The sequence below is a fragment of the Aedes aegypti genome, chromosome 3 (assembly GCF_002204515.2).
Source record: "Aedes aegypti strain LVP_AGWG chromosome 3, AaegL5.0 Primary Assembly, whole genome shotgun sequence".
Classification (NCBI taxonomy): Eukaryota; Metazoa; Arthropoda; class Insecta; order Diptera; family Culicidae; genus Aedes; species Aedes aegypti.
Window position 1 is genome coordinate 332,723,955 of NC_035109.1, and position 27,630 is coordinate 332,751,584.

Sequence of the window (27,630 nt, forward strand, 5' to 3'; positions counted from 1 at the left end):
TTCATTTGTTTATATGTATTCCACTGAACAGCTCGAATATTTATTATGTACATTTTATATTTTTCCACATTCAACTTATCAAACGAAAAAAAAAAGACCTAGCGATTATCAAGTATAAAAAGGAGTACACGGTAACACGTATAACTAACGGAAATGTTTTCGTTAGTTACACATCAAATAAAATACGGCTAAGAAAACTATGTTTTTTAAGTACCGCCAAAACACATTTTTAATTGTCATAAATTGATATAATTGGTTATTGTTATAAATTGGTAACCAGACGACGATTTGAAAAATAAAAAAAAAAAGAAAATGAACGCACAAAAATATAAATAAGAAATATCAAAATTCAAAATTAATTAATATGCGAATCCAAATAAACTATTGTACAAAAATTGCATAGGTCGATTTAAGACAGCGAAAATTGTATTTCGAACCAAATTAAAGGTTTTGGTATTCGAGGATTATTTGCCATACAAGTTTCTATTATAAATCTGTAATACGGAAAAGGTCTCACCACCCGCTAGATGAATTATTCTGGGTTACTTCGTTTACTTTCTTGTCTGGAGCTCTGCCTGCATGGAGCAGCACAAATCTTCAACAGCTCCATGAAACTGTTTTCTTCCTCTTTCGAGCTGAACTAACTCTTACTCACTCGGTCGTCATTCAAGACCATACTGTACTTTGTTCGGGCGGCGCAAGTCCCACTTCCGGATGACGAACTAGAGATGGCGGAATGTGTTGCCTTTCCTATTGCCGATCCGGCACAACGCAATACTGAAAAATGAAAATCGCCCGTCAAGGCCGAAAACCGCTTCAGTCGAGTATCGATCGGTTTACGGTGGGGCCTGCGACTCTCTCGCACGAGACGGTGGGGAAACGTACACTTTGTTTACCCCTCGTAAATCAACAAACTGGACGGATTTGACCTTACGGAAGTCACATAAGTCAACAAATTGTTCTTGACTGGGTTTGTTCCGGTGCAGACCAGATGGTTTGATGTGGAAGAATTCACGCGGGAGCATTGCGATCATATTGATCTTCTTCTTCTTCTTTCTGGCGTTACGTCCCCACTGGGACAAAGCCTGCTTCTCAGATTAGTGTTCTTATGAGCACTTCCACAGTTATTAACTGAGAGCTTTCATTGCCGATTGACCATTTTTGCATGTGTATATCGTGTGGCAGGTACGAAGATACTCTATGCCCTGGGAATCGAGAAAATTTCCTTTACGAAAAGATCCTCGACCAGCGGGATTCGAACCCACGACCCTCAGCATGGTCATGCTGAATAGCTGCGCGTTTACCGCTACGGCTATCTGGGCCCCTCGATCATATTGATCTTTCTTTTGTCTTCTATGATCAACTGAGAGCTATTTTGAACTAGAGGGTCTTGGACAAAAATCCCGGGAAATCCCGGGATCTAAAAAATCCCGAATCCCGGGATCTAAAAAATCCCGAATCCCGGGATATTTTCGAAAATCCCGGGATTTTCCGAAATTGCATGTTGAACTTGAAAATACTGTTGTATTATTTTCAAATAATGACACAACACAAGCTGCATGTTCTTCTGGTGGCTGTTGATGCAAGAATGTATTTAAGTTATTGTATTTGACTCACTCAATAAGCATTTTTATTGAGGTTTAAGGCCACCTAAGCTTATAATTTTTTTAGCAACGTAATTTTAAATAAACTATAGCGGGTTTCTCAAATGTTTTTTTTCGTTTCACAAAAAATACTTTGATGATTGAATTTTAAAATTTTATCGATGCCATTTTATTTTCCCGTAACACTTTTTAGTTTTTCCGGTATACCTTACACTTATCCAGGACTATCATACCTGTGGCTGTCATGCCAATAATTTAAAAGCATGCAGATTTCATATCATATGACACAAGAATGTAAATAATATTGGTAAAATTTGAAAGAGATTGGTATCACCTACCTATACGTATACCTTATGTATCAGGTTTGAATTTCGTTAAAAATTAATTTTAATAAATGCCCATTGACTTCAACTGTCGATAGGTGAAATATTGCTGAATGAAATCTAGGATAGCACTGTTTTTGTCTATTTTAATTCGACTTAACCTTCAAAAACAGGTTCGGTTATTATGAAACTACGCTTTAAAACTAAACATTACCCGTTTTGGCCGTTTTATAGTCGTTTTGGAAGCATTAGATGTTTGTCCCGGGATCCCGGGAAATCCCGGGATTTTGAAAAATAAAATCCCGAATCCCGGGATTTTTTTGAGTCCGGGAAACAAGACCCTCTATTTTGAACATGGAAAGTAGATGTTTTTGGATGAAAGATTTAAATTTTGTTTGAATCTTGTATGAATCATTGGATGTTCAGGAGACACTTTGAGAACACCAATTTGTACAATATTTGATAATCAATGTGTCATTACTCTGGCTGTGTTGATAATAAGACTGCATAATTTCAAATATTATTTTGGTTTGTTCAATACTTGACATATTGATAATTTGCTTAAAAAGGTTTGAAAAAAAATCTAAGCCCTTCGAATATACACTACCGTGCATAAGTTTGGGTTCACTCCCTAAAAAACATGCAAAAGTTTTCAGTCCTTATCTCTGTGATCACAGGTCCAATTGAAACTCTCTAAGCCGCATTCGAAAGGCAAAGAGTTATTCTTACTTCGTATGTATTTTTCCAAAAACATTATTTGAACTTTGTATACTAAATTGGTTCTTAAAGTTGTGACATTTTGCAAAAAACGCACTGAAAAAACATAGCTAATTTTCTCAGCATTGGAACGACCAAAATTTTAAAACAAGGTGTTATTAGAATCGAAATCTTATATTCTTTGAAATGCACACATGAAATTTTTGCGGAAAAATCTGAAAAGCATTCAAAATCAATGAAACAGTCAGTCAAGTCATCGTGCAAAAGTTTGGGTTTACACCTCAGTATGGTGTATCGTACAAAAGTTTGGGTTCACTTGAACTTACTTGAATCTGTGAAATCTCAAACCAATCATGTACGCGCCATTATTTGCACTCATAAAAGCTTTAAACTATTCAAATCGGTTGAAAAATGGTAGAGATATTGACAAAAATGATGTGCGTGCGGCTCAGGTGAACCCAAACTTTTGCACGATTGGCCTCATACTGAGGGGTGAACCCAAACTTTTGCACGATGACTTGACTGACTGTTTCATTGATTTTGAATACTTTCCAGATTTTCCCGCCAAAATTTCGTGGGTTTTTTTCATAGAATATAAGATAACGATTCTAATGACACTTTGATTTAAAATTTTGGTCGATCCAATGCTGTGGAATTTAGATTTGATTTTTCAGTGTGTTTTTTGAAAAATGTAACAACTTTAAGTAAAAATTTAGTATAGAAAATTTTTAAAAATGTTTTTGGTAAAATACATACGAAGTAAGAATAACTCTTTGCCTTTCGAATGCGGCTTAAAGAGTTTCAAAGGGACGTGTAACCATAGAGATATGGACAGAACACTTTTGTATGTTTTTGAGGGGGTGAACCCAAACTTTTGCACGGGAGTGTAAGTTTCGATAATATACTTATGGACTCAAAGAGTGTATCTACGTGAAAAGATGACGTGCTTGATGTTCTAATGACTATCGCTTTTGCTTTATAAGCAGAAGGTCATGGGTTCAATCTAAGGCCCACCGCATTCCTCGTACTGGTGGCAGACGCCATTGTTAGTCAAAGAGTGATCAGTAAACACCTTTTTTTAAAGAAATTACATTTGTATTGACCTCTGTTAACGCTATGAAATTGGAAGGTTCTTCAAAAACTTCTTCGAAGATTCCTCAAGGACGAGTTTCGGGAATTCTTCCAGTAGTTCTATCAGGGATTGCTTCAGAAATATATTCAGGAACTTCTCCAGGTATAGCTCCTGAAATTTCCCTAGATATTACTCCAGGGAATCATCCTAAAAATCCTCCTGCTATTTTTCTTGTGATGTTTTATGGCGTTAACAATTTCCTTAATATTTTTTTTTTTTTCAAGAAAAACATCCAGCAATTTCTTTAAGGAGTTCAGTGTATTTTAGGAAAACTTCCAGCAAACATTCTTTCTGAAACTCCTGCAACGGTTTATTTCAGAGTTTTTGAATTTTTTTGATGGAATCCTACTGTCTTCAGAAGTTTTTACGCTAATTTGTCCAATAACGCTACAACAATTCAAAACAGGTTTCGGTAACATTTAAAAAATATCGCCGATATTTTTCCATGGATTCCTTAAGAAAATTTCACAGTTGAGGAAATAGTATTTCTTAATGTATTGAAACAAGGAGCATGTCAATGGATTTATTTTAGGAATTCCTCAGCGTCAGCGGTTTTTTTTACGGATTACTCAAATATTTTCTTAAAAATCTATTTTTGTTGTATAAAATGATCATGGCTTCAGACGGGAAATTGTACAATCTACGATTACTCGTACTTAAACTTCGCAAGTTATTTCATTTGAGATTTTTCATGGATTATCCAGAGTATCCTGCAGGTCATTTCTTTTGGTGATTATTCCAATAATTATATCAACAACTTATCCAGAAAATTCTTCACTTTCTCAAAGAGTTGAGAAGCTCTCTCAGACATGTTTGCAGGAGTGAATAAATTATTTGATCTTCACTTATAACAACTTTAGGAGCTCCTTCAGAAATAACTACTTATTTGATTTTAGAATTCTTCCAACAACTTTTCTGAACAAAAAACTTGTCAATTCCGCGGAAGAATTACTGGAAAATCCTTGCAAGCACTCCTCTGAGAAGCTAAGAATAGTGTGTAGAAAATCTAAATAATTCTATCCAAAAACCATGTCATGTGTTGTTAAGAAATTTAAAAGAAATAAATCACACAGTGACTGTTTCACACTGTGTGATTTATGAATGAACACCAGTGGTGCTCAAGAGAATATAACACGATGGACGGTGATCATTTTCTTTGTCAGTAAGATCTCAGCAGGATCTGTCAATTCCTAGTGGGAGCCAAGGTTTTCCATGAGAATATTGTACTGTATCGCCACGTAACGCGTTATCCTGTATACTCATAGTGGGATACTTAGTGGTTGAATGGTATTATGTGAATTTGAGTGGAATCGAATCTAATGCTTCTGAACAAATTTCTAACGAACTTATAAGAATTTCTGTCAGATACTTGGGCATCCCAGTAGAATCGAGGCATTAAAGGACATTTTGCCGATTCTTAAATTTTTTTAAGTTGAAAATGGGAAATGTGTTTAATTTTTCCAAATAAGCTTAGTATTTGCGCAGACAAACAGACGTAACGCCCAATGCTAAAATGATTGTTTGGCCGATGGACCAACAGGTGGCGGTAGTATGAAAAAGACAAACACGAACAAAAACGACGCAAGCGCTGCAGGTGGTCGATTGACCAACTATCATATAATCAAATGAATTGGTAAAAAGGTAGTCGATGGACATCAATGAGAGTGTGACGTCTGTTTACCTGGGGTATTTGTATTTATAAATTGACTCAAGATTTTCAAATTTACTTTTTTCCTACCAAACGGTCTGAATCAAAAAGCCCAACATAGCATGTTGTAGGATAATTCAAGGGCCTTAATTTGAGGTGCAACCTAAAAGCGCCATCATAAAAAAAATGAGAAAGTATTTTTTCAGGATGCTACTCCTGAAGATAATCATACAACTAATTCACGCACAAGCTTAAGTGTTTGAAATATTAGCATCATTAAGCACCTGACGAGTGTAAACCAACGCAAAACAAACGTGACAAACTCACGAACAGGCTTTGCATCCGCCTGTTCGGGAGAACATACCAAAAGAAATGGCAAAAAATTCGCAAACATTTACTCGCGAGTGATCGAGCAAGGTGTGATTCATCATGGTTTGGACTTACAACTCAATTGTGTATCTATCAAATCTACAATTAAGTACCATTTTTTAGCTAAATATCCATAGAAACCTAATCATGGAAGGGAAACAAGGAAAAAAAAATTAATTAACAGCTCCGGTCACGTTCACGAATCACTTTGGCTTCGTTTATTCGCGAGCACCACTGATGCGAGTAAATCAGCAGTCTGATGCTCAGAATTTGTTTTGTTTCTCATTCCTGTTCGGCAAACATGCTCACTTCTTTCCATTACTGATCAATATCATAATAATCTACGGTTTTAAAGTTTGAATTTATGAAAAAATGGTTCTCAGAATTTGGAATTGATTCATGAGGCCGAAGTTGGGTAGTATAGCAAAATAAGCTAAATTTTTTCAAATTCAGTTGAAGAGCATGATTAAACTGAAAGAAAGGCTTTTGCATTATTCTTCTACTTTTTATTACGTTTCAACAGGAAATGAGCTTGCTTTTTATACAGATGCACAATGAGTACTAACGCTTTTTGTATGAAAAATTTCAATTTTTTGTATGAGCAGTAACGCTTTGGCCTTTCTCAATCTCCTCTTCCAGCGTTACGTGAGTTGTGAACGGAGCCATAGTTAAATGTCAATAAAAGGTACAGAACTTCAGAAAATTTAGGAGAATAGTATCAAATCAACTACAGTATCGGACATATGAAATGCGCCAAAGCCGTTTTTGCAAAATTGTCAACTTCAGAGAGCTACATTTCCGCTATTTTTCAACCGATTGATTTATTTTTTGTCTGTGACGAGTAACGAATTATCCTAATATCTGATAACTATTGAACAAGTTGTGTATAAACCAATGATTCAAAAGATACACATAGGTTGAATCTTGACAAAAGAAGACAAAAAGCAATGTAGCATACAGACTACACGTCGTATCATTTTGGTATATTAAGGACATTTGTTCATTGAGTGATAAGTGGAAAAATATCAACGTCATATGCAGCCCAGATTCCGCTGTCTCGAAACGTCAAATGCAGCCTGTCGTTTTTATGGCTAAAAAAGTGAAAAGTATTGTATTCGAAATAAACTGTTATTAAAGATCTCAGTCAACGCACCGTTTTTGCTCCAGTTTTTCCAAAGATGCTGATAAACCTAAACACAAGGCTAGTTATTTCTAATGTTTGCTACGTTTGCTGGCATGAAATTTAACTCAAAAGCATATTTATGCTTCAGTGTGATAATAATGTCTCATATTCCAAACAGTGGCGATTTCAAAGGTAAAAATTGATATTTCACAACTTTTAAATATAGAGAACTTGTGTTCGGAATTTGAGACACAAAGGTTACCTTATCTATTGTTGATATCGAGTTTGGTCTATTTTTTCGAAATCCTTTTAACAAAATGGATAAAAAAGGATATAAAGTTTGACCTAACAAATGCATCAAACTTTGATCCGAAATTGTTCCAAGTAAGGAAATTCTTATTCTCGTGATTATATCCGTGGCTTTGTAGAACAACCATGCTAAAGGTAATTGGCTTCAATTGTCGGTACAGGAGCATTTCGTATTGAAAATTTCTTAAATGTTCCCAATAATGAAGTGCTTGCTATCGTCTTTTACCCACTGTTTTAACGTGAACGCCTCCCTGGATGAATGTTCTGAATTCAAACACCAAAGGTAGAGAGTAGTGTATGATCTTTTGGTTGGGTCGCTCGCACCTGCGGGGTCGGGTGATGCTGTCAGGATCAATCGTGTTGCTCGCGTAGCACGAGATAATAAAGGGATCACTAAGTTAGTAAGGTATCGAGTTACGGAACATAAAATTAGTGCAACAGCGATCCAAGGGACCATCGAATATGCTATGAAAACCAACTTTTACTATGGGTCTTTAACTCGATATCATGATACGGAATATCGAGTAAGGAAGAGTAAGGACTGTAGTAATAAAATAGAAATTGTAAAGATTAATAAATGTATTGGAAATACTCTGGAGAACCAAAACTTGATTATACGTTTTTCTTAAATATTGGTAGGGCGCAGAGCTACCTTGATACTTTCATGGCATGTAGGGTTTTTCTCGGACGAATTGTCTAAAACTTCGCAATAAGAAGCACTTCAATACGATGTATATTGTGGCTAAACATGAGCCCAGCAGCTTAAAAAAAAAACACTGCCGAAGTGGCTAAAATGTGCCAAAAATAAAGTCCGACTCTCTATTTGAGATATTTATTATCGTTAAATTTAATTCTCTGCTACAGAATTTTGATAATATTTAAACTTATTTTGGATTTGCATTTACGCTACATTCGGAATATATTATCGCTTTTTTCTCGATCTTTCTTTCAACTACGACACGGTGTATTGTCGATTCTCGCGAACTTCCCGGCACGACTGTTATCACGCAGTCTTCGAAGCGAAATTCCAATTATTTGCTGCGATAAGAACACCCGCTTCGGGAAGACGACATCGCCCCGCAATCGTTTCGCGGGCGCGCACTTTACTTAGCCTCTACTCTAGGATAGGAGACGTAACTACCATCTAATGGAACAATTATGTTTTACAGCCCCGCCGCGTCCAAGTGCCTGTTTGTATGTTTATTTTCGGTCTAAAAATTTCCCCTTTTCTTGCTCTCTTTCTCCAATTCCAGCCGAACCCGGTCGCCACCGCCTTCACCACCACCTCCAGGCTTCACCGTGTCAACGGAAGTGAACCAACGGCAAACAACAGTTAGAAGAGAGCCAGTGTTCGGTTATTGCTGCTGTTGTAGTTACACTACGTAGCGAGGCATCTCTTGCGGTAAAATTTGGATAAGGCTCGGGAAGTTGGATAAGAATTTAATAACAGCACGATTCTCGAGATTGGAGCCCCCGCTATAGTTGGATGTTGTTTGTGGTGTTTATTGATTAGAGGAAAAAAAAATTGGAACTGTCGTGCGGGTTTCTGTTCGGTTCAGTGTAAAGTGTTTGTGTTGTATGAATACCTCGCGACACCCGCGAATGTTAGTGCAGTGCTGTGCGGAGTTGGAAAGATTCCAGCCGAAGGTGGGCGAAGAAGAGATCATCTGCTAGAAGAAATCCGCGCGTCGATCTCGACAACCCGGCAACGGCATTAATCCTAGTTTCTATTACCGGATAAGGCAAGGGAAGATATTTAAGTGTTATCAAAATGTATGCTAAAGGAAAAGGGACTGCAGTGCCGTCGGATGCACAAGCTAGGGAAAAGTAAGTATACATTTCTATAATTATTTAATTAGTATAATCTTGAATATTACACTCAATTTTTATATCCAGTACCATCATCCCAATTTGGTAGAAGCAACATATTACATTACATTTGCGTAGCAGTTCAGAATATTCCCAGGTGAATTGCATTCACCTGCTCATAAGAAAACAAAATGCATTCTAATAGACTTAATCTAACCTAACCTAAACCTTTAAAAAATATTCGTGGCAATAGAAGATTGCAATGATTTTTGTCTAAAGTTATCGTTCCAATTTATTTGTTACAATGCTTCTAGTTTTATGACTTCTGTTGTACAAATTCTTCCCCATAAATCACTCCCTCTCCTAGTTAGTGGAGCGCGTGTAGGGGGACTCTCGACCTTGAAAACCGGTCATCTACCGGCCGACCGGTTTCCCATATTCAAATGCCCACGAGTATATCCCTTGAGTTGCGTCTTCTTCAGCCTCGATAGGTACCTGTCGTTAAGTTCAATCACAGACCATTCGCAGCTAATCAGCATCCGAAACACCTCCAGCTTCTTGGCGGGCGGTGCGACTGTAGATATCAGATCGTTAAACCAGTCAGTGAGTAACGACCACTGAACCCCAAGCAAGCAATTCACGACAGGGATGCCGAAGGGAACAAGAAGAAGAACACGCACTGGGTAGGGGAGGGGGTTACAGAACGTACCCATTAAGGGTTACTGGCAATTTACTCAACAATGTCGTTTTTGTAGAAAAAGGTGGCATATAAAAAAATATTGAGTATTTTTGGGGTATACACTCCCGTGCATAAATTTGGGTTCACCCCCTCAAAAACATACAAAAGTGTCCTGTCCATATCTTTGTGATTACACGTCCAATTGAAACTCTTTAAGCCGCATTCGAAAGGCAAAGAGTTATTCTTACCTCGTATGTATTTTTTCAAAAACATTTTTTTAATTGTGTATGCAAAATAATACTTAAAATTGTGACATTTTTCAAAAAAACACACTGAAAAATCATATTTAATTTCCTCAGCATTGGGTCGACCAAAATTTTCAATCAATGTGTCATTAGAATCGTAATCTCATATTCTTTCAAGAGACCCCACGAAATTTAGGCAGAAAAATCTGAAAAGTATTCAAAATCAATGAAACAGTCAGTCAAGTCATCGTGCAAAAGTTTGGGTTCACCTGAGCCACACGCACATCATTTTTGTCAATATCTCCGATTTTAATAGTTCAAAGCTTTTTTTAGCGCAAATAATGGCGCGTACATTATTGGTTTAAGATTTCACAGATTCAAGTAAGTTCAGGTGAACCCAAACTTTTGCACGATACACCATACTGAGGGGTGAACCCAAACTTTTGCACGATGACTTGACTGACTGTTTCATTGATTTTGAATACTTTTCAGATTTTTCTGCAAACAATTCGTGGGGTCTCTTCAAAGAATATGAGATTACGATTCTGATGACACTTTGATTTAAAATTTTGGTCGACCCAATGCTGAGGAAATTAGATATGATTTTTCAGTGTGTTTTTTGAAAAATGTCACAACTTTAAGTACAAATTTAGTAAAAAAAAGTTCAATGAATGTTTTTGGAAAAATACATACGAAGTAAGAATAACTCTTTGCCTTTCGAATGCGGCTTAAAGAATTTGAATTGGACGTGTAATCACAGAGATATGACCTGAACACTTTGGCATGTTTTTTAGGGGGTGAACCCAAACTTATGCACGGGAGTGTATTTCCATGTTTTTTATTTAAAAAATATATGTTGGTTTCAAATTCTTCTTCGATGAAAGTACAATTAAATATATTAAAAACTAGTAGTCCCGGCAAACTTTGTCTTGCCATCAAGTAGGCTAGGAAAACGTCAATAAATCACTCATACAAAATGTTGCTTTTTCATAGCGTTTTCTCTTTCAAGCATGCTTTGATTGAATTGTTTGCTTCAATGATAGAATGATTGCGAAGCCTGCGGAAGAACTTTGACAGCTGCGGTAGAACTCTGCAGCTACCGTAGACCTAAGTTAAGACGTGTCAGGTCAAAGTACAAAAACAAAACCAATTGCCTGTCAAAAAAGACCACTTCTAATTGGTGGTTTTGGCAAAGGCCTACTTACGCATCGTTGAGTTGGATTGCAACAGGGCACTTTGTTGCTTGCCCGGCCGTATTGCTAGTTCATAAATTAGAGTTTTCATCGAAAGTTTATAAATTTTTCATGAAATCTTTTTGTTTCAAATCAATTTATATTCGATGTTAAGTTAACCGCATGTGCTCCTACAATGCTAAAATAAGTGAAAAATACTTAATAAGGAACCGATTTCTTCACCTTCGCGTAAGCCGTAGACCAGGTTTACCCATATGGTTAAACTGGGTTTAAGGCTTATGCCAGTGATCCTCAGCCCTGTTTTTTCAACTATTTTTATTCCTGATAGTGGATAGTATTCGTAATGGTTTTGTTTGATGTTCTTAATAACTTTGGGAGTAGAACAGCTTCCCGAAGAAAAAATATGCGGAACTTATCTGATTAAAGAGACACAGCCATTTGGTGACCACGGGCTTAAACGATAGTGAAGAAACCGCTTATAAAAGCAATATAATGGAAATTGCGCTAATTTTCTCTAAAAATAATGCCAGTTTTCAATATGAAGCTGATTTTTTGTAAAGCTAGCATATTCTATTGTGTTGAATGCATGGAACGTGCAAGAAACAATCAAATTTTGAGCCTTGATATTTGAATTTGTTCACAATATTTGCTTAACAAGGATACTGGTAGCACTGGCTTTTGTATCGTCAAGGTTATCGACTGAACAAAAAAAAACGGGGTAGTCTTAGTTGGCCTGTTACGTCCTGTCCTAGCCGTAGACTAGAAAATTTGAATTAGATAACCATTTTCAGATGAATTGTCAATAATTTTCACACTAACTGAAGATAAAAAGTCATTATCAGAATGCTAAAAAGTCAACTAGTCACTTGCTGTTGATGACTAATCGATCAAGTTTTCCGCTAAAACGGATGTTCGGTCCTCCAGCTTTGTGATCGAGAAAATATGAGATTCGGCTTCACATTCACTGAATTTTGATCTAATTTTGAACTTCTATTTTTTATATAAAAAGATTTGTTTTATTTGATTGGACAGCTTTTTTAATTCAGGCCTAACATGTAACAGTTAGGTATCTAAATGAAACTTTTTTTTTGTTTTCGCATGAAATATTTCAAAGTTTATGGTTTGAAAACGGCAGAACTGCGTTGGTTAATATATTTTCTAATGTGTTTGATTGGATTGACAAGTTCAGCACTGACGGAAATATTCATCATTTTGATGCGAACTTTTCCATCACTGCTCTAAATATGTACACCTGAAATTCCAGTTAAGTTTCACGTCATGTATCGCTTTTCCAGAGATAAAATATTAGATTGAAATATTAAAACTAAGCTTCTGCAATAATTAGCGTACAAACCAAGATCAACGTCAGAAACGTCATTACATTTTGACATAAGTGCCAATACGTTGAGAATCGGACTTTGTTCCAGTTCGGACGTATGGGAAAATGGTGGTTTTCTTTTTAAAAAAATACTTTGTGCTTTGCTTAAACATAAGATTTTTATCATTCCGAAATATTTTGGGTAATACATAGGGAGCCGGATCCTATTCTTGGCACTTTTGATTCACTTCGGCGGTGGGTTTTCAAAAGCTACTAAGCTCATATTTGGTCACAATATGCGTCGTATTAAAGTGCATCTTATTGCAAAGTTTCAGACAATTCGGCCGTGAAAAACCCCCCATGACAAAGTGAATCATGGAAGTACCCAAGTAGCTCTGCACCCTATTAAGATATTTTATTGATAACAAATATAATGAAAAATTTTTGCTCAGAGATATTGTGAAATTTTTATAAAAACACAACAAATTACCCGTCCTTGTTTCAATAGAAATGTGAAATATGCTTCAGTTAAGTGAAACTTGAGATATTAGGACCTAAAGGTGAACATTGCTCAAGCGGGTTAAAACCGATTACGTTGATGGGGCGGTTTTACCACCCCTTATTTATACAAACTTAAAAGTCTAAACTATATTGAAAGTTTCTCAGTGAGGAATTCTCACTGCTTACGAAAAAAAACATCGTTATTCAAGTAAAATAGAATAAATTTGTAAAAACAACATGCCAAATCCACATATTTTGGTGCTTGTGATGTGCTTTTCCTAACACCAGAAAATGAAGAAGATTTAACCCACTGCGGCCAACAATTGATCTATTTTTATATTTTCAAGACCTTAGTAGAATTAAATAGTTCTGAACTATGAATATTTAAATACTAGTTTAAAAATATGTAATTACGATTCCAATTCCAATGAGTTTACATGTTTACAGTATATTAGAATAATAAGAATTTCAACAATTGAAAGTGAAGACAAATTCCATGCAAATTCTATTGAAAGATCTTTGAAAAATCGAACTAGTGTATTTTAGGTAGGCTGCAAAAAAACTCACAAGAACATTGAGATAAACAAGATAGGTGATCCAATTTTTTTTATATGCATTTCCGTTTTGAAAAAATCGAACCTCGCCAAAATCGAACGGACACTGTGGTAGAAATGTTTCACATGTTATTTCTTTAAATGAGATGCTAGACAAAAAAATATCCGCATTATGAAAAACGCGTTGGATCGTTTTGCGCTATTCTCCCCTACGTCAGTTGGACGCGGCAGAAGGCTCAACGTAGATACGTCGTTGACCGTGACCCCGAGCGAGGCCCCGCCGCAGAAAGTTTGTTAGCATTAGGCAAGGGAGCAGAAGTGAGTTCATACGCACCTTCCTATATCTTCTTACAAGGGTACCTACACCACGTTCAGAATCGGATAGTTCTTGACCGCGCTTTGTGGAGGAGATCCCGATCCGTTAGAACAGGGGTTTTCGGTTTTTATGACTCGCGGAGCACTTCTTGAATTTAAATTGTTGCGCGGTCAAATATGGGCCAATTTAAAATTGTATGAAAAGCAAAATTATTGTCCTTTTTTTTTTGTTTAAATTCGAACAACTTGAGCCTTCCTTAGCCGAGTGGTTAGAGTCCGCGGTTACAAAGCAGAGCCACGCTGAAGGTGTCTGGGTTCGATTCCCGGTCGGTCCAGGTTCTTTTCGTAATGGAAATTTACTTGACTTCCCTGGGCATAGAGTATAATCGTGCCTGCCACACGATATACGAATGCAGAAATGTCAAAGAAAGCTCTCAGTTAATAACTGTGGAAGTGCTTATAAGAACACTAAGCTGAGAAGCAGGCTCTGTCCCAGTGAGGACGTTAATGCCAAGAAGAAGTAGAAGAAGCGTGTATTTTGTAGTGGAGTGTTTTTAATATGGTATTTCAGAAGCACTGATCAGTGCTCTGAATCATAAATTTAATTATTTGAAATAAATTTGATTTGATCATTTCATTTTACCAATTACCATTAAATTTTCAGCGTGAGTGAATGTTTTGTGCACCTGAAAATTTAAACTGTGGTATGGCTCGGTATTGTCATAATTTATAGCGCATTTTCAAGAAAAATAAGTTGAGTCGGAATTGTTAAAAGTGTCGTGGAGCACATACCAAGGCTTCGCGAAGCATCAAGTGCTCCGAGGAGCACAATCTGAGAACCACTGCGTTAGCCTCTGAGAATGAGAAGACTACCTAGCTAGAACAAAAAACCAAAACGGATGAATAGATAGAAGAAGTCAGTTGGTTTGAGAGATGGAAGGCGATTAGCAGCCAAAGACGCATATACGTAGCTCTAGCTAGAGGTACGCGCAGGTCTTTCCCTGGCAGTTGGTAGGTATCAGTTCAGTGTGGAAGCTTTGGCGTTCGCTTCTTTCTGGAATTTTCCCACTTTTTGCGCTTTAGCCTGATATCTAACATCTGCTCTGGTTAGATACACACCTACATGTGTAGGGTTTGAAAGGTCTGTACTTGCTTCGGTGCAAGTGTACTGACGGAGAGGGTGACGTTTTGTATCCTGATTTCTCAAAGATTATGAATTGAGTTTTTAAGTTCCGATTTGTTTTCATTTACTTGACTGAAAATTTATATTTTAATCATCAGTTTGATATTTGAATGTTTGACTATACGAGGTTCCATTGCAATCTTCAGTTACGTCCCATACTAAGATTTTTCTTCACCAGTATGGTACCGTAATTTCGGGTGAAATTGATCACTTTTCACTGTTTTTCATGTCTGTTTTCTATGATGTTGCCATAGAATAGAAATAAACATTCCTTAACACAAAAAGCTTCACAACATGCAATTCAACAATAGTTAAGACGAACAACGTTCATTTACATAGGTTGCATTGATTTCTGTGCTCTATTAGAGGGAAATAAAATCGTGTGACACAGTGATCAATTTCACCCGAATTTACGGTATAGCATAATTTATGTCCTAGTAGTATGCATGCTATTCAATTGGTTTGTATATTTAGTTTTAAGTCTGACAGAACCATCCATTTATCTCTTCAAGTCTCGTGAAAGCTTTTCCGAGCAAAGTTCCGGAAATTTCGATAATCAATCTCACAAAAACGTAAAATTTTCAAAAAATTATCTTCGTTCAAAAATTTCTTCAAAAGCCTCTAGGAATGCTACCGTATAGATTTTTTTTCACAAAGATGTCTACAAAATCCTCATATTTTTCACACAAACAAGATTTTTTCAAAGAAATTTGTTCAAAAGTTGAATACAACAAGAAACAGTAGCTTACGAACCTGGTAGCGGTAGTTAGAGCACACGCCTCTCACGCCGAGGACCTGGAAGCGAGTCCTATCCCCGAGATAGTCACTTATAACAAAAAGGTTATAGTGTCAACTTTCTTCGGAAGGGAAGTTTAGCCGTGGTGTTCCGGAGATGAACTAGCCCAGGGCCAAAAATTTCGTTGATAAAGATAATAAAAAGAAATGATGAATGCTATGAAATTTATTAAGTCAAATCTGAATATTAAAAAGAAAATTCATTTTTTATTCGACTGAAACATCAATTTACTCTCACTCGCTATTATTAATTTTCTGTCTGCATTTGTTCCATCCGAGTGATGGAATTTCATCGCTTAATTCAATCCCCAGTAACGAAATTCCTCTCCTCATTTACAAAAAAAAAAAAATGCTCCGTCAAACCGTTCCGACCGGCGCGACACATCCGAGCGAAACGGTTCCATTCTCCGCTCCGAACAGCTTTAATAACAATCCAATTAGCATGGAACTCCCACGCACTACTTGGTCAATCTTGAATTATATTTTTTTTCGGCGTGTTGTATATCTTCAACCAATCCGCGTGTTCTACCACCAACATAAACACAAATACACACTCGATGTAAAACATTGACACGTTATCAATGTTCATCATTGGGGCGCTACCATCGTCATCGTCAGTATAATCAGCCAATCAGTAGGGCCGTCACCATTGATCGTGATGAGGGGAATGATTACGAAAGCGGAACTTCCCCCACCACCCCCACAGTGATCAAGATACAAAAAAACGTGGTAAAAATGTCGTATTATTTTAGTAAATAAAAAGTGTCTTGAAACATTATTTAGGGTTGAAGATTCTATTTTGGGCATAGTCACAATTCTCGAAATACGACATTCCTAAATAATTGCTGTTTTCAATATATTTTGTGGCCCTTCAAAAAAAAAAAAGGTTTTGGCAAACTTATACAAGAATGCTCTTCTTCATGAGCATGAGCATGATTGACCGCCCGCAATTTCTACTCCGTTTTTGTAAGAACAGCTGTTCTTACACAGGAAACCAGTAGCATCCTCAATGTGTAAATACTGGTGCTGAGGAGTCCTCTGCACTTCCACAAGAAAACACTGGGAGTTTGTATATGGAAAAGGATTCGTTTTGGTAAACGATGATGATATATCACTCGCACAACGCGAACTGGACATGCTTGATCCGGATTCCGTTGCTCACCCACAATGGAGCATGCAACAGATTCAACGGATCAAACACTCCTTAGACAAGAATACTCTTCTCCAATTAATTTAAATTGATTCTCACCGAAAAATATTAACAATCTCCAAGTATAACAATAGACGGTGACTAAAACCCTATAGTAACCTAAAGCTATGTTTGGATATTTGGTTTTTGCCAGTTTTTTGAAAAACTAGGCCTCTGTGCATCTTATTCGAAACGATACGAATGAATCCGGGAGAGCCGTTTGGGGAGCATTTTGCGGGGAAAGGAAAAGATATGCTATCTACTGGAGTTGAGTTAGGTTGTGTTAGACGAGGTTTGGAACGTGAAGGTAGATTCGAAAAAAAAAAGTTCTTTTTCATAGTGGAGCTACGATTACATAGAAATGGAGGTTCTATGTGCACATCGAATGTGGCGTATGTACAGAGCATAAGAATATATTTTGCGGGTGTGAGGGAGAATGCATGTCTTTTTTTTTGGAGCTGGAGTCTTGCCCGCATCTCTAACCTCTTTCTCGGTGAACGCTTACAGTACATAGTTTGAACTTACACTGACAGTATTATTCTCCAAAATAATTTTGAGCAAAATACAACTCTTGCACGAAAATTCAAAATTTATATGGTTTAGTCACAAATTGAACAATACTGCCCATGTTCGCAAGGACGGCGTAAGCGACACTGGCTTTTTTCGCATTTTTTAGTTAGTTTTATGACATACTGAATGCTTTACATTTTTATCATTTTTTTTGGTTCAAAATTTTGCCACTAGGTGGTGCTAGCGAGCATATAATATAGGGTCCTAAAATTTTAAATGAAATCTTGTTTTTATTTCATAACAGTCAGGGTTGTTAACGTTAATCAACGATTAACGCCGTTTCGTTATTTCGTTAACGTTAACCTGTAACGATTAACGAAGCATGCGTTGAATGCGTTGAAATACGATTTAACGGTAACGTTAACGCACAGCGTTGATTTAACGTCAACGACTTCGTTATTTCTAACGTTAACGATTTGGAGATTCTAATATTAAAAAACCGATAGATTAATAAAAAAGTAAATGTAGAAAAGCAGAAAATGATTCAGATTACATAATAATAACGAGTGAATAATTCATTACTAACATTAGTACAAGATAACTACGAATTGTGAGGGCAGTTTCAACGGTTTCAACTTAGACGCTGACACATGCCATGTTCAGAAACGATTTTTAGAAGAAAACAAATGCATGATCTCAGTGCAGTTTTTATAGAATGTTGACTGATTTTTTTTCAGTTGGATTTGCTGGGAAAATGATGTTTACAGTAAAGGTGCACAGTATCGAAAGTGGGAAAATCTGCTCTATTACCATTGCCACTTCCGATTGCAATGAAAACTTAAATAGTATGACAACTTGTATTTCAAAATGAGAAATCGGGTCATTCTGGGGGCGGTCACTCGGAAACATCTTGATTACTGGAAGGGTAGAAAAAAGGACGCCGTGTGCTGGCTGAAGGCAAAGGAAGAGAGTGTTCGATTTCAGCTCATTGTTGTGGGTTGCTGGAACGGCGAGAGGTCATACGACGGTTACAATATTGCTAGGAAATCTTTGCAATTTGTAATAGCTCTTCTAAGCAATCGAAACTGACGGTCAAAGAGGCTGGCTGTTGAGTGCCAAATAATTGCTCTGCACTGTGAACTTTGATTTTTTTAATCAACTTTCCATGGATACGGGGTATCAGCATAGTAACGTGTAGTTTATTGATGTTTCGAAACATTCTCGGGGAAACTGTACGAAACATAAGATCAACGCTTTGGTTAGCGGTGGTCGTTGACGTTGATTCAACGCAAACGCGTTAACGTTGACGCTAACAACCATGAAAATTAACGCAACGGCGTTGACGTTGATCCAGAGCACAATCAACGTTAACGGCGTTAATCGTTGATTAACGTTAACAACCCTGATAACAGTGCATGTTACTACAACAATTTTTGCATTTTTTACCGCTCAAATAACGGATATATCATATGAGTACTTTGACATTTTTGATCATGTTTAACGTTTACTTAGGCGACAAAAACGGCACAGGGGGTTTACTTTTTACACTGGGGTTGTTCCTATCTGAGAGTTCAAAAGGGACACGGAAAACAAAATACACTCAAAATTTGAGTTTAAGCCAAAGGGTGTGACAAAGTCTCAAAAACCATATAAAAATGCTTTTTGGACTTGAACAAACAATAAACATTGAAAAATTGAGTAAACATGTGTTGCTAGCTTAAACTTAAGCGTTTGGTACTAAAATTGGGACAGGGCTTTAGCACCCTATTAAGCATTTTAAGCAAGTTCTGATAAACATGAGATTGAAAGTTCGAGACTTCGGCAAGATTGTTCAGAAAGTCAAGGACACCCGGAAGCTTAACAATTTGGTTCAAAATTTTGCCACTTGGTGGCGTTAGTGAGCAAATAAAATTAAGCATTTTGAGCAAGTTCTATCTTGCGATTGTGATTAGATGGAAAGTTTGAGTCTTCGGCAAAGCTAGGTGGTCTCTGATCCAGATATAATACAAAGTTCACATCTTCGGTATCCAGCGATTCAGTCCTTAATCACTAGACGATGATGTAAATAGCCAAAAAATGAAGTGAATCGTATCAGACACATTTGAATATAATGTGAATCAGACATTAATCACTTTAAAAATGAAGTGAGTCCTAGACTGTTTGAATCAGATCTGAATTACTTGAAAATGAAGTAAATCAGTCCTGTGTTCCTTAAATATGAAACAAATCATACCTGACTCATTGAAAAATAAATTGATTGGAACTCGAAACTTTTGAATTTGAATGACTTGAAAATAAAGTGTATCAGACCTGAATCACATAAAGACTATGTTAATTAATGAATAAAACCTCAATTATTAGAATATATAAAAGATGAATCAGATATGAATCTCTTGAAAACTAAGTGAAATAGTCTCAAATTGCTTAAAAATGAAGGAAATGTGATCTAAATCACAGGAAAATGCAATGAAAAAGCTCAATGACTTAAATTCGAGGAGAATCAAACCTGAATTACTTTAAAATAGAATTATTAAGAACTGAATCACGTAAACATGAAGAAATTCAGACCTTAATTATGTGGACATGAAGTAGTCTACCTAAATCACTTATAGTTCAATAATATCTAATTCACTTGGAAAAATTGACTATGTGAATCTGATATAAATGATTTGGATATAGAGCGAATCAAACATGAATCACTGGAATATGTAGTGAATTAATCATTAATCGCTTAATGATGAATCGGACCTGAATCACTTATGAAGTGAATAAAACTTGAAACTTTTGAACATGAAGTTAATCAATCATGAATCACTTGAATTTAAAGTGAATTTATCCTGATACACTACCCACCATAAGTATGGAATCGCGTATTGCAACACTCATATTGAATATTGCAGCACCTTGAAAAGTTTAGCATCACCTAAAATGAATATTTTCTCGTGATTCTGAAGTGCAAGATCAATGTATTTTTGAGGTAATCTTAAAAAATACGTCTTTAAACCCTTGCGAATTTTTATTTTTGTTGAATAAACTTTTAACACTGGATTTTGGGTGATGCTAAAGTTAAAATTGCTGCAGTATTCAGTATTGCAACGATTCCATACTTATGGTGGGTAGTCTGGCATGGACTTATGGTGGGTAATCTGACATGAATCCTTTGGGTGTGGATCGAAAACCTGAATGACTTGATTGTGGAATGAATCAAACATAATCATACGAATATGTTTATGAATAGGAAGTGAATCACTTGGATATGAATTGGTTTTGACTTGAATAATTTCAATGTGATGTCTACAATTTCGAGTTAACATTAGTAGAAATACTCAATTTCAGCGCCACCCAGGAGAATTACGAATCAAACCGTTTTCCTTCCGGACTTCCTTGCTTTCCTGAACAACTTTGAACTGACGAAAATGTTCACTAACGCCTTCTAGCAGCAGAGTTTAGATAAATATGATACAATATATACAAAATATACAATTATTTTTGATTCAAGTAGAATTTTAAGTCGGCGGTTACAAGGCACAGCCATGCTGAAGGTGTCTGCAGACACCTGATACGTCTGAGTTCGATTCCCGGTCGGTCCAGGCTCTATTCGTAATAGAAATTACTTGACTTCCCTAGGCATGGATTATAATTGTACCTGTCACACGATATACGAATGCGAAAATGGCTACTTTGGCAAAGAAAGCTCTCAGTTAATAACTGTGGAAGTGCTCATAAGGCATTAAACTGAGAAGCAGGCTCTGTCCCAGTGAACACGTAATGCCAAAAGGAAGAAGATGATCGACCCATACCCAACCAGTGACTGCAAGATTTTAGTACAATTCTGCGTGAAAACCTAACAAAACTTGTATGATATCGTTGTAAATACAAAAGTTACAAGGTTCATATGAAGTAAATGTATTGAAATCTTACATTTTCTCTAGGAAATCCTTGCATTTTCTTCATTTGAAACGATTTTATACAATTTCTGTATTGTTTCTTGTGATAGGTATTATTATTGTCACTAGAATTCTAGTTAATGAAGAGATATGGAGGAATGATGTGACAAGTAAACTGGAAGTACCACTGCATTTATACAAGTTTATGTTGATTTCATAGATGTGGCAGGAATGGTTTATTTACGGTATGAATTAGCTTTGGTTAGCGTAATGCCAATGCATCAGACGTAAACAACGCCTTATTTCAACGATTTATTTAATGCAAAAAAAATGTTCTCTTTTTGTTACTTCGCAAGATAATATGTAGATTCATAAAAATAATGGACTATCGAGCATCGTCATTCAAAATAGCAAATACACAAAGGAATTGATTGGGTTTGTCAAACATTTGAATTCAGAGCTGAGGTTCAGTGTATTTGCATTACATTTCTTTTTTTTTAATAATTTGACGAACAGTGACCAAATATTTCGTTTAACGTTTAACGTGAAAAGATGTTTTTGCATTAAAAATCCCTTTGATCAATCGTTTGGATTGATTAGAAAGGAACTTAGTTTTCCAATTAAGTGAATATCTCTTAACTCTTAGCAAGGATGGTAAAAAATCGTCTCTAGCGAATAATCTAAGAGGGCCGTCACTCTCGCAGCAGAATGATTTCAACACCTCATTACGCGCGCCTAGAGCAGATATATGGAGCATCCGATGCACTGTTTGTCATGGGATAAAGGGTTTATCGGATATTGTTACAAGTAGCGATCAACTTGAATCATGCCGCATTCGCGCTATAATTGATCGCTCAACCAATGTCCGAATGGTTTTAGAATCACAACCCAGACAACCAGAAGTCGCATGAAAGTGTACGTAATAACTCGTTTATTCATACAAATTACATTAAACCCGCAACAGACGGTGGGTAATCGTCATATTGATGAGTTTCCTCGCATAAAACGCTGTTTATCTGAGTTCATTTGTACATTTTGTTTCGTCTCGTACACTCGTACAAAGTAAGTCGAATCAATCCGTAGCAGCTGTCAAATCAACATTTGTTATCATAAGTTAAGTCGCTTAAGATCACAGGTTAGTTCGGAAGAATATTTATACACTCGCATTGTATGTTATTGTACATCACATAATATATGCACGTATATCGCCTCCACTTTTGTTCGTAGAAGGCCATTTTGCAACATCTTATAAGTGAAATTTTGCACATACAAAGCCTCCTGGTGATTTCGTTATACGTACATTTTGGTTGTCTGGGAAACAGCATATATGGAGGTAGATCATTAGCTAAAAGTATAAAAATCCTCAAAATCATTAAACTTTTATTTCCGGAACAGTTAATCGTTTGCGCACGTGCAACACGATGCATTAGGGTAAGTGTTCCCTTAGTTGTGGGTGTTCCTATATTTGCGGTAGTGCCGTTTTCACTGATTTAATCACTTTAACTACAGCACCGACACTGCCAATCGACGTATTGGCTTGTTGATATATGGAATAGCTGAAAAGAGTGTTCAAATTGCTTTAGAACTGATGAAATATCACTAAATTTGCTAAAACTTTTATTACTTGTGCCAATAGTTGCGGTAAAGTGTTCCTATAGTGGAGGATCCCATAAGAAAACAACGGATACCGCAACTATAGGAACACAAATTAAAAATATACCGCAACTAAAGGAACAGTGTACCAATAGTGGAGGTATTATTTTTCACTGACATGCCGTGGATAACTGCGATGAAATCATTTCTCTCATTAAGTCAATGGTCGTTACTTCCCGTTACAACAATAACATGTACATTAATTGCGCTTCTTGAATTAAGGCGGTTAAATGAAGTTCAATCGTGCTTAGTACCTCCACTATTGGTACATCTACCCTATTTGCGGAGCGTAGTTTGTTGTGATAACTTGACGACAAAAAGTTAATCATTGTTGCTATGATCGCAGGATAAAGAACAACGCGAGGCATCATGGACTTTGTCATGATCACTAGATTTCCATCCTTGTCTCTTAGTGATCAAATTTTCGATGTGATTCTAGATTAATTTATATATTATGATAGTTTCCCATCGAGATATTTGACGATTTTCTGTCAGGATGCTAGATCAGATTAACATGATAATTGAGACAAATCTGGGTTACAGGACTGGTAGCGGTCGGACAGCAAAATAATAGTGGCTTAATTGACAAAAATATTAAAAATTGTGAACAAAAAGTGACCTAAAAGTGATTTCAGTCATAAAAATGACGAGAAATGAAAATATGTTCTATGTGCATATTAACCAATACATTTGGTGAATTTAGAATGTAGAGAACAGCGGTAATTTGAAATATTTCTCAACAGTTAGCTTTCTGGAATAAGATTTGATTGTCATAAATGGTCAAAAAGATGACGCATTGGAGATTTCACTTCTCATTTTTTTACGAGGCGAATGTTAGTTTGGTATAGATTAATCTTTTATATTTCTGATTGAGGTAAAAAAACGTAGTTTATCAAATACATGAACTCCTAAACAAACTCATAATAGTATTTTTAACGTAATTCCTGTTCATGCGGATTTTACTGGCAAAAATACATTTAAAATTTTTGAAGATGAAGTGTAAAACGACTTACCAAATCTGTGGAATAAATCGAGCTTTTTAGTTGTTGACAATATTGTGGTCAAAATCTTGAATGAATTCCAGAACATTCTGAAAAAATCCTGGCAGGTTTGAAAATTCAATTCATGCAATTCAAACAAGCAAAAACTAGAAACTCAGAATAAATTTATAGCAAAATTTCTGTGAAATTAATCCCATTCTTCCAAATAACAATAACTCTCGAAGACAATTGATTATTGATAAACCGAATTAAATTATTGTGGATGACTTTTTGACACGATGTATCTTGTATCTTGAGAAATTAGTCAGAATGTGTTGGTTTTTCCAGGAATATCATTATAATATTTACCAGTAAGTTTTTATAACGCTCTCATTCAAAATCCATTGTGAAATTCTTGAGGAGTCTTTACAAAGGATTGCTGTAGGATTTCTTTCAGTAACTCCTAAAGTTCCTTCGTTATTTAGTTATTAAGGTGTAGATGAATCGAAGCCAAACCTCAAATTCTCAAGAGCACAAATCTGGAGAACCTAACGTCCGTTTGAGTCGAAAACTTAATCGATTGGTCGCTAGCTGGTGGTGATCAATCGATTAAGTATTCAGTGCAAACGGGTGTTCGGTTCTTCAGATTTGTGCTATGGAAAATTTCGAATTTGGCTTCAATTTATCTTCACCTTAATGTCTCAACGAACGCCAAGAAGCCATTTTAAAATTTTGGATGAAATTGTTCCAGCTGTGTTTTAGAACTTTGTCTGGATCGTTCCTCAAAATCCATTGAGGATTCATTGAAAAATCACATAGAGCAGGCCAACAACAAACCACCGGGGTAGATCATACCGCACCACACCGGTGGATAAACATGCCTCATGTTGAGGCCAGTCTTCATGGATTCACTGCTATTTTGCCAACACTGTACTCACCTGTACATCATACCTCTCAATCTGTACAGATCATCATCACATTGTTATTTGTACTTTTTCTGCGCGGCATGCGAGTCGAGACGAGTCGCTCTCACCGCGAGTGACGTGAGCCGACTAATGTTAAACAAATGGAAGCGAGTCGGCAATAGTGGTTTCTGCGCTCATGTACATACACGTTACATGTCACCAACACTACTTAAAGAGTGCTGGTTGAAAACATAAACAAAGATCAGCTGTTCCCAGCAAAATCAAACGGCAGTATTTTCAACCAGCAAATTTGCGCACGTGTTCGTGACACCGCTCGGCGAGAGCTCAATTGTCAACAATTTCATTGTATAATTGTTTGACAGTTACAGAAGATTCCGTCAACTGTTATACAACTGTAACAGTTATCCATAAACACAATATTGCATACAACAATACAGTTCGAGAATATTCTATGCAAGTATTATAAAGTAGAGTGCATTATAAATAGTACACCGTTAGATGTAGAATTTATGTTTATATGTAGTCTGAAATAAATCGGGAATTCGAACATATCTTCTTTAGTGTAGTTATTCCCTATCGGACCGTATCTGTGGAAAACAAAGCATATCTTGAAGATTTTTTAGAGAAACTTCTTCAGTTATATCAACAGTTTTCTTGAAAGTCTGCCAATAATTTCAAAAGATTGAAACTTTTGTATAACATTGGTCAAAATGTATCTACTAGATACTATCTAGTAAATATTTCAGGGAGATGCGTCAGGAATCGCTACACGATTTTTGTGCTAAGAGTATCGACGAATTTTGACAACAAATTCCTCTATTGAATTGCTAAGAATTTCCTAAGCATCCCACAAAAAACGTTCTTGAAATAAATGAATAAATTTGTTAGAAAAAAAATGAGATATTCGTCAAGAATCCTATGCGAAACCTATCTATGAGTGCGTCGGTGAGTCGCTGGTCTCTCTTCAAGTAGGTGTCAATGGAAATTGTCATCTCTTTTCATCTTTGCCTTCCGTTTGGATAGTTATTTCTTCCAAAATAGTTTTCCATGAGCAATTGGAATAAGAGTGGTACTGTAACTAACATAACAGTTTTCAGTATGCAATCTACGAAACGCAAGAATCTTGTAAATGTTATCTATCAGGCAGATATACTCGTATCAATATTGCATGAATTTGGACAATTCTTTAAATTCTACTAATAATCTCTGGAGTCTGCCATATGATCCCACTAAAGTATTTTGTTAGGAAGTCGCAAGAACCCGTTAAGCATCTGAATCGTCTTACTATCAAGGATTCATCCTAGTACATACCCAGGGATTGATTTTGAAATTCCTCCATGATTTTTTTTTTCGGAAATTCTCCCAATAATTCATCTGAAGATTTCTCATGCTAGCATACTTCAAACTTTCCTCATGGAATTTAACGGGATTTTTTTAGAGATTCTTTCGAGGATTCTGGGATTTTTTGAGGATTCCTGCAGGGTTTTTTTTAATCTTCCAGGGAATATTTTCAATTTGACTATTCTTTCAAATTCTAGAAATTGTTCATGTTAAACCAATTTGATTGTTAACAGATGCAACTAAACACTTTCAATTGGGAACAGTAGTTCACATCACAGACCGGTCTAGTTCGCAACGAGTACACACAATATTGTCTTCTCCTATCGCTCGTATACTGGGCTAGCAACCCCAATGAGCAGTAGGTATCCACCTAAGCTACAACTGTCTCTGTATACTGCTGGTAGTTGCACCATCGTCAGTAGCTAAGCGGCAAAAAAATCAGTACAAAACTAAATATAAATAATATCCACTATGTAGCTGTTTCGCGTCGTCGCCGCCGGTTCCATCCATCTTTGCCCCGTACTACCATCCAAATAGGTTCAACACCATCGCACAGCAGTACTCTGCTGATAGTGTGGTTAGACATGGGCAACTGGGGAGATCCACCTCGTGCGACACAACTACCGATTCGACGTCATCGTATACATGGGGAGTGTGAGATGTGGAGCCGTTTAGTGTGCTGTTCAACACATAGAACTGGTCGGGTGGCTCCCCAATCTATGAAACAGCACTGCTCATTGTTTACAAATTGTCAGTTTGGGATGACGTTTGATGACTTACATGAGATTGGAACTTAGCTTTATCAAATCTATGAAAATTGAACCGTGATAAATGGGAGGTCATGCATTACTACTCATGCAAGATTCCACGAAAAATTCTTCACCTATCACATTTCCATCGCTCAACTTGATTTTGGAATCACCCTAGCCCACTCATCAACTATGCTCACAACATTGAATGATTCCCCTGGAATCTCATCCCCTTGGAGCGAGAGAGGTGAAATCGAGGGGGGAATCTCTATATCAACCAGTAAATAGGTACATAACCACGATGTAGCAACCACTTGGCAGCGGCGGTGTAGTGGAGAAGCGCCAACAGCAAATCGAGAACACCGCACCGATAAGAGTTTGAGTGAATATGAAACCCAGCAGTAGTAGGAACCAACCCACACCAGCAATCAGGGCTTCAAACAAATCGGATAATAAACACTAGAGTGTGCAAGAAGAAAATCCAAATAAAGTAAAGAAAAAAATGTGGGGAAGCATCGAAGAGAAACAAAAAGAGAGCGCAAATAATAATAACAACACCGAGTACAGAAATAATAACA

General features: G+C 36.6%; 1 protein-coding gene across 6 annotated transcripts in view; it reads left to right on the top strand.

Moving 5' to 3' along the window:
* LOC5567222 (single-stranded DNA-binding protein 3) overlaps window positions 1-27,630 on the top strand; it is a 176,423-nt gene that overhangs the window by 60,302 nt on the left and 88,491 nt on the right. For all 6 annotated transcript variants that reach the window (XM_021855253.1, XM_021855252.1, XM_021855250.1 and 3 more), the window contains one exon: window positions 8,479-9,052. In XM_021855253.1, coding sequence (XP_021710945.1) covers window positions 8,997-9,052 — 56 coding nt within the window. In that variant the 5' untranslated portion in view covers window positions 8,479-8,996. The remainder of the gene's footprint in view (window positions 1-8,478; window positions 9,053-27,630) is intronic.